The sequence below is a fragment of the Poromitra crassiceps genome (assembly GCF_964638095.1).
Source record: "Poromitra crassiceps genome assembly, chromosome: 18".
In the NCBI taxonomy this organism is placed as follows: domain Eukaryota; kingdom Metazoa; phylum Chordata; class Actinopteri; order Beryciformes; family Melamphaidae; genus Poromitra; species Poromitra crassiceps.
The window spans coordinates 7,293,366-7,302,321 of NC_139636.1; the positions used below are offsets into that span (position 1 = coordinate 7,293,366).

At 46.2% G+C, this 8,956-nt stretch overlaps 1 protein-coding gene across 1 annotated transcript in view; it reads right to left on the reverse strand.

Annotated features, from left to right (window-relative positions):
* The window catches only part of LOC310792493 (septin-7-like), a gene marked incomplete at its 3' end in the record, with an annotated part of 28,003 nt that extends 19,618 nt beyond the window's left edge, over positions 1-8,385 (reverse strand). The window contains exons 1-2 of the mRNA XM_083654172.1: positions 8,175-8,385; positions 67-163 (exon numbers count right to left, since the gene is read on the reverse strand). Of these exons, the coding sequence (XP_083510298.1) occupies positions 67-163; positions 8,175-8,213 (136 nt within the window). The 5' untranslated portion in view covers positions 8,214-8,385. The remainder of the gene's footprint in view (positions 1-66; positions 164-8,174) is intronic.
* Positions 8,386-8,956: the final 571 nt, after the last annotated feature.

Here is an 8,956-nt window from a genome sequence, read left to right on the forward strand (position 1 = left end):
ACACACAATCAAATACACTCGTACACTTCTTCTTCATTAGGTCAGAACTAGACGTTTCCAACTCACCGACAACCATGAGCGTGAACTCGAAGCCCCTCTTGACTGACTTCCTGTAGACCTGGTTGGGGAGGTTGGCAAAGCCCACATAGCCCTCCAGATTCCTCTGCTGAAGGAAAACACACACAGCATGACACACACCACACACACACACACACACACACACACACACAGACACGCGCTGTTAATGTTGACATCGGCAGGGCTGAATGTGAGCAGTAAAACACACACACTCTTGAATGTGTCAGCTACAGAGGAATGTTGTATCTGTAACACAGTGGGTAACCCATCCATTACAGTAGGCCAGATATACAGTGTAACAGCACGCTGGCAAAAGATGACCTGTTACATACCAAACACATGGATGGTATGCGCACACCCACACACAAACACACATGCATTGCACACACAGCTACAATGATATTTCACATCTGACTGGCAGGCGCAGTGTGTGTAGAGAGGAAAACCATAATCACCTCCCCCACCCATCACTAGGGATGCTCCGATCGATCAGCATCAGCGATCAGAATCGGTCAATATTCCAGATAAATATGAGATGGGAGAATTCCAATAATGCTTTATGTTCGCCGATTGCAAAAAAACAAACAATCGGTGACACAAAACACATGAGCGTCGGACCACAGCTGTGCTGGTTCACTGAGGCTAGCCAGCAATTAGCTCTAAACATGAATTCACAATGCGTTTAGCGTGCTAGCTTTAGCTGTCAAACAGCTGGCTGGTTAGTTAGCGAGGCAGCGGCGAACACACCATGTCGTAATGTTATGGTGATGATGAGCCAACGTTAGCATCAAAACATGGCTTCACCTCAACATGAGCTAATCTGCTGCGTTTCAGGACAAGGAGCGTGTGGTTAGCTCGCTTAGACCTCGCATTTTAGAACATAATGAAGTAAATACTGAGGCAGAGAAAAGAAAATGTGGACACTTTTTGACCAGGACTCAATTGAATGAGTGAATGAAATGTATCTGAGATGGAAACTGATAGACCTATTCACCTTATGTTCCAACACAGGGGTCAGCCAGTTACTTCCTATTGTGTTTACACTTCCTGTGACAGTACAGTACTACTGACTAGGTAACACAACTGGGTCAAGTGGGCGGGGCTACATAAGGTGAATACCAGCTGCTAACAAAACAAAACAAAAAACGATTGGCAGATACGGCTCATAGACGATCTGTGGCAAGAGAAAAACATCATTGGATTCGGGGGATCCCTACTCCACTACGCCCCCCCCCGACCCATCACTGTGTGTTGTCCTGTATGCTATCCTGCACGCTATGCCCCCACCACCACCCCCCCCTAACCCATCAGTGTGTGTTGTCCTGCACGCTATGCGAGGCAAACACCATTGATTGCCAGGCCGGCCTCTCAGACTCTGTCATGCATGACCCCCAATGGAGAACTGCAGCAGTAGGCCTATAGACCAAATCAGCGGGATGTTTACATTTACTTCCGGGTACCCCTGAGGTCCACACATTATAATGGCGGTGGACGGCACAAACTGACATGTTGAAGACAAAAACAGACAAAGAAGACAAAAATGGTTCGTCCGTGTTGTGTTGTTGTTTAATATCATTCATAACAACACTTTCACTAACGTTAGTGGAGACCAGACTAGCTAATTTACCTGTTGGACCAGACTAGAGTAGACTTGAAGCTAAATTAAATTGACCTGGCGTCAGTAGCTCTGTCTGTACCAGGCTCTTTCTCACCGAGAAGAGCCTGGTGACGCGAGGTTACTCTGTCTGTAACGTAAAAAAACAGCGAGTTTGACAGACAAACAAACTTTATTAGCTAGCTAACACTACATAAAACAAACACAGAAGAAAGGCTAGATACGTCGGACAAGCATGTTTACCAACCGTTTAACCATTTAAATTGAAAGTAGTCGGCCGAAAACAACGAGAGGGTTTGACAGCATTTATTTGACAACACGCACATTTAAACCTGCCGCCTTTCCCAAGTGGTACCCGGAAGTAAATTTGTTTACATGGTGACGTCACGGTGATTTGGTCTATACACAGAAGAGGTGTGTGTGTGTGTGTGTGTGTGTGTGTGTGTGTGTGTGTGTGTGTGTGTGTGTGTGTGGCAGTAGGCCTATACACAGAAGAGGTGTGGGTGTGTGTGGGTGGGAGAGAGAGAGAGAGAGAGAGATCCAATTCCAGATCAATTTGAAAACACACTTTAAGAAAACGAGGATTTTAACACTGATAATATATTACTTGATAATAAATTACTTCTAAATGGAGAATTAAGTAATTTTTTTCGCAGTTCGTCAATTCATTTAGGCTACATTTTATATCTGGGGTTGTGTTAGAATTTAAAGCATCCGATGTGATTTTCCCCATGTAGGCTCCATTCATAGGAGCCGTCATAGAGGTGAACAACACTGATTGGCCGATATCTGGTATTTAAAAGAGCAATATGGGCCTTGGCCTACATTCTACTGGTGGTAAGAGAGAGGGAAGCAATCTGCCTGCTCCGTACCCTGTGCTGCTGGCTGTGTGCAGCTCGCTCACCCATTACCACAGCAAATAGTAGAACTATTCTGAGCAAAAAGCCTGGAGCACTTTCCACATTTCCATATCGGATCCACCCACACACGCGTACAAGTTGTGTGTTACATAAGATGTCAGCTCGGATGCGCTCTCCTCTCCGCTGCGGCTCCCCCAGTGGGCGGCACAGGTATAACGTTAACGCGCTGGGGTTCGATCTTTCAGCGATGGGGAATACGTCATTGGAGTGATGGAGGGGAAGAAATCATGTGTGTGAGAGAGTGAGTCAGTAGGTGGATTAATGGGAGCAATGCATATGAGTGAGTGAGTGAGTGAGTGAGTGAGTGAGTGAGTGAGAAAACATGGGTGCATAGGGCTGGGCCAGAGCCATATAATAGAAGAGTTCCGACATCTCCATTCACTCCAATGGACCAGTTTTTTTCCAGGAAGTAGAAAGTGGAACTCTTGAGTAAAAAAAGCAGCACTGTCGAGTTGCAGCAAAATAGACAGTTAAGGTCCTTACACACCGAGCACGTTTTTTTCGTGCGATTAATTCGCACGTCAATAATATTTTCCGAACCTATATCAGTCAATGCAACCTGCATACCAACGGCGAAGTTTCGCTGAGCGTTATTGCGGTGTTTATTTTTTCGAACCACGGTCGATTTTTCAGAAATTCGCTTCCGACGTGTTACACATCTGTGGCTGTGATTGACAGGTGGGTCAAAACTTGCATCGCAATTTCGTGCCGTATATTCGCATCGCTCTTGATGTGTAAGGACCTTTATTGTTGTACTTTGAAAGGGGTTTTAATCCTTTGAATCAAATTGTACATTATCAGCTTTATTTTAGCATGCAAAAGTAGCGCGAGACCCATTCCTGGCTGTTCATTGGCTAATGAGTCTCGCATTTTGGTCCTCCGCTGACGCCACTCTTTCTCTAGAGGACACTAGGCTGGGCAATAAAACGATAGCAATATATATCGCGATAGAGACATCATCAATACAATAAAAATATGCTTCGATAGGGACGTTCGATAGAGCGCTTCCCTCTGCTCTGTGGCTCATACAGCCAATGCACCTTGTTACTCCAAGTGACACGCACACAGCCAATCATTTAACGGACAAACTCCGAGTGCACCCGCCCCCGCTCATGAACAGCCAATCATATCCCTTCTGACATGGGCAGTGCTAGTGACGTGAACAGCAAGTTTGGCTTCACCTGGCACCACACCACCATGGTGAAACGGTGAAACCTTCAAAACTCATGAAAGTGCTCCTCATGTGTGAAGATTATCCCGCTGAACACTGGTTCGCGTTTGAATAAGCTTGCGTTAACCACAGTCCTTATTTGAAGCATCGCGCCAAAAACCCATTCAAAAATCCCAGAGGCAGAAACAGCGGAGAACCCGGCCGGAAGTACGGGACTTCCGAGTTGCGACTACAAAAATACGTCCTCCATGCGGGACTCTAATAGAGGCTCACAGTGTGCATTGTGGTACTTGCGGGCTCCTCTAGTATGCATCACTATAATATTTCCATGAGTTTCTGTGCTATTTGTATGTGGCGTCCGTGCTAAATGTATTACATGATTGCTATACTGTAGTTATTTTCAGTGTGACAGATCTTCTATAAATAAAAAATCCTTGTGACAGACTGAAGCTGCGTTCACACCGACCTATTAAAGTTTTTCGCTGGCATCGAGTTTACATACAAAGTCAATGCAAAGGCGTCCGAGCGACAGAGACAGAGCAATAGAGACAGAGACAGAGCGATAGAGACAGAGCGATAGAGACAGAGCGACAGAGACAGAGAGATAGAGACAGAGCGATAGAGACAGAGCGACAGAGACAGAGCGACAGAGACAGAGCGATAGAGACAGAGCGACAGAGACAGAGCGACAGAGACCGAGCGACAGAGACCGAGCGACAGAGACAGAGCGATAGAGACAGAGCAATAGAGACAGAGCTATAGAGACAGAGCGACAGAGACAGAGCGATAGAGACAGAGCGATAGAGACAGAGCGACAGAGACCGAGCGACAGAGACCGAGCGATAGAGACAGAGCGATAGAGACAGAGCGACAGAGACAGAGCGACAGAGACAGAGCGATAGAGACAGAGCGACAGAGACAGAGCGACAGAGACAGAGCGACAGAGACAGAGCGACAGAGACAGAGCGACAGAGCGATAGAGACAGAGCGACAGAGACAGAGCGACAGAGACAGAGCGACAGAGACAGAGCGACAGAGACAGAGCGACAGAGACAGAGCGATAGAGACAGAGCGACAGAGCGATAGACAGAGCGACAGAGACAGAGCGATAGAGACAGAGCGATAGAGACAGAGCGATAGAGACAGAGCGATAGAGACAGAGCGACAGAGACCGAGCGACAAAGACCGAGCGATAGAGACAGAGCGATAGAGACAGAGCGACAGAGACAGAGCGACAGAGACAGAGCGATAGAGACAGAGACAGAGCGACAGAGCGATAGAGACAGAGCGACAGAGACAGAGCGACAGAGACAGAGCGACAGAGCGATAGACAGAGCGATAGAGACAGAGCGATAGAGACAGAGCGATAGAGACAGAGCGATAGAGACAGAGCGACAGAGACAGAGCGATAGAGACAGAGCGATAGAGACAGAGCGACAGAGACAGAGCGATAGAGACAGAGCGACAGAGACAGAGCGATAGAGACAGAGCGACAGAGACAGAGCGATAGAGACAGAGCGACAGAGACAGAGCGATAGAGACATAGCGACAGAGACAGAGCGATAGAGACAGAGCGATAGAGACAGAGCGACAGAGCGATAGAGACAGAGCGACAGAGACAGAGCGATAGAGACAGAGCGACAGAGACAGAGCGACAGAGACAGAGCGACAGAGCGACAGAGACAGAGAGATCGAGACAGAGCGACAGAGACAGAGCGACAGAGACAGAGCGACAGAGACAGAGCGACAGAGACAGAGAGATAGGGAGAAAATTTGCTCGTCGCCCGAGATAATGGTTTATTGTGTGGCAACAAACCGCATTTACAGCTGATTGACAGGCTGACAGCTGACATGAAGTGAAGTCTGTACTACTGGTTTAGAGCTCGGGGTTAGGAGCACGCTGATAGGCTTAGCTTGTAAACAACTACGGTGGCTCGTAGTGGACAAATATCATGACATTGCGTAACGTTATAGCCATGAATTATTGTGCCTGTTGACGAGCGACAGAGCGATTCCAAAGGGTTAAATCGAGCGACAGAGAGAAAAATAAATATCTCCGTGTGAACACAGCTTGAGAGAAAGAGGCAGAAGAGAGAGAGAGAGAGAGAGAGAGAGAGAGAGAGAGAGAGGCAGGCTAATCAGTCCATAATAGCATTCATTTGAGCCCCTCCCCCACTCTATCCAGTGCTGATAGTAGCTGCCTGGTTGACTGACATCATCTGCCTCACCATACAGCTTGCTCTGCCCCCCCCCCCACACACACACACACACACATGCATTTGCATCCAGTGGCCGATGCTGTGGCCCACTCTCTCCACTATTTCAAAATGTCAGCCATAGAAAATACTCTCTCTCTCTCTCTCTCTCTCTCTCTCTCTCTCTCTCTCTCTCTCTCTCTCTCTCTCTCTCTCTCTCTCTCTCTCTCTCTCTCTCTCTCTCTCTCTCTCTCTCTCTCACTCTCTCTCTCTCTCTCTCTCTCTCTCTCTCTGGGCACATTATTATGCATGCCCACTCGCCCCTTGGTGTTGTGGCTGCCCATCACCCTCAGAGGCCATGGTGGCAAACAGATCAGTTCAAAGCTACAGTGACTGAATAGTGTGCGATCAGTAAAGCGCTGCTGTCAGCTGACTGACGTGGAAGTGGCAGGAGAAATGCCCCGGACAAAGGAAGCCAGATCCGGCCAGCCAGCAGGATGCTCCTAAAGCCTCCAGAAGAGCTGTGTGGAAAAGCAACCATCAAAGATCAAGCAGTTCAACTGTGGCCTTGCTTATCAGTGAAGATACATACCCGGTCTGGTATAACATGTTATTTGTTTACAAGTCTATAGTGTCTTCTGGTAGATTCGGCCTAGTCCACCTGAGCATTACTTCAATAGAAACAAAATCTACTTTTAGAATCACTTCACACACACTGCAGTGCTCAGCTGCTACCCCCCGGTGCCCAACATGGTCTATTTCTAGAAAGATGTTCTAGAAAGATTGTGGGAGGAACAGATGAACCGACAGGAACCTTGGGAGTTTGAGTATTTCATGACATGTTTTGCTTCCCAGGTGCGCTGGATTTGATCACTGTGCCGCCGTATGCGTACGTGTTTGCAATGTCGTTGGCTCGCCGCTTGCAAGCGGGGCACCGTGATAGTGAGATCAAACACACCCTGCTGTAAATTCAGCACAGGCTGTAGAAAGACTGCTTTTAAACAGTTGTTTCACGCAGGAATATCATTTTAACCCCCCCGCCTAAACTACTGGCTTCCGTAGGGGGATTATTATATCTTTGGATCTGCAATGGGATGTCGGAGACGGGTAGGAGAGCGTTTTGAATGCTTGACCCCCCAAAATTCCTTATGCTACCCTGTGACACTCAGTCTGACACTAATAATTAGTCGTCAGACTGATAGACTATGGGTTCCGACATTGATGATTGTAAAGGATCTTAATTTATATTCTACCAGGTATGTATGTTTATCGATAAGCAAGGCAGCACAGATATTTAAATGGAGATTGGTGTAACTACAGTTTTCTCCATCCAAGAGGTACCAATCTTGTCGACGCTATGATGCTCCACGGGGCCTCAGATCATGCAGGCGTGTGTTTGGATAATGGCATACCAAATAATTCTCTATCACTTGTACAGTTGTCAAAGTCAGAGTTAAGCATTTCAAAGCAAGAATTTACGCGTTTAAACATTTAGAATTCACACATTATTTCAACAGACGATGATGGAGACCAGACCACAATATCCAGATACTTGTCGCCTCGTAGCGTAGGACAGGGGGATAGGCTATCTTGCCTATTCCAAACTCCATTCAAAAATGTGTCAGCTGAGCTAATGTTTCCTTGCTTGTTGGCAAACAAAACATGACTTACGATCTCTTGCGAATTTCACGATTCAATTGGTAAATTCGGCATGTATTATTCACCATGTTCAAGATTGTGGATAGTTTAAGTTGATGTTTTTATTGAAATACATATTCAATAAAAACATCAACTTAAAATAGCCTAGTTACAATCTTCTTCCACCAAAATGCATCGTGGTCTGCTGTAGCGAGCAGCGTGAAGCATGATGACATTTTAATGAAGTAAATGCTGGTATAGGCTATTATATTATGCCGAATTTACCAGTAGACTACGTTAACGATTTCTCAAAAGTTGTAAGTTATGTTCTACTAAGTAGGTATGCCCCTTTGTCCGTACGCAAGGGAACATAAACAGATTTTTAACAGAGTCTGGTGACACATCTCTCCATACAGAGAACGGTTGGTCTTGGGGCTACAAACCAAACAGCAACGTTTCAATATGGGCTTGAGTTTTTCCCCCCATGTACCCTATTGCAAAACAGTTAGCGCTAACAATTACACATGGGTGTGTATTTGAAAGAGACGTGGACTTACAGCGATGCTCGGAACCGCAGTCTCTGGTCGCTCGATCATTGTGCTGTGCTGTCTGTCACCACCCAGCCTGCAGACGGCATACACAGATACACGTCCAGAAAACCACGGAGTCTAACAAATATGCGGCTTTCCGCCCTAAAAGCCGCAACTCGGGGTACAAAACAGACGAGCAGTGCCTCTGAAAATGAATGAATTGCGGAAAATGGCAACTGAGAAATACTACCAAAGGCAATGGAGAAAAATGCTCAAAAAACTGTTTTTTCTACCAGTGTCAAGTCACCCAGATTGTAACATGAAACTTCCGGATGAGAATTCCAAAATAACTAGAGTCTATTGCAGCAACTCCCAAGAAAAAAATTGCAATGTATTTAAAGGTATATAATGAATAAAACATGGTTGCTTTTTACTTTGAAACTGTTATGTAGGGTATTTAAGTATTCGTTTATTTAAAAAGCAACATATTCATAGTTTTATTTTGAAGGCCTTACTTTTGGTTTTACGCTGGCTGTCTGTGGCTAGCTTAATACATTTCCTCCGTCTTCTTCTGGATCCGCCTCCCTTCCTTGTTAAACGCAATGACGTCACACGCTCGAGGCGAAAATGTGCTGCCTTCAAATGCTGTCTGATAATGTCGGAACCATGGGGTCGGAACAAGTGGTAAATACGAGTGGGCGTCAACTGGGCATGTCTGTAGGTGTGGCAGTCACTGGTGGCAGTCGGCTAATTTTGATCTTGTAGGAGAAGATCAGCCACAAAAATTGTCAGAAATCTACTCAAAAGCC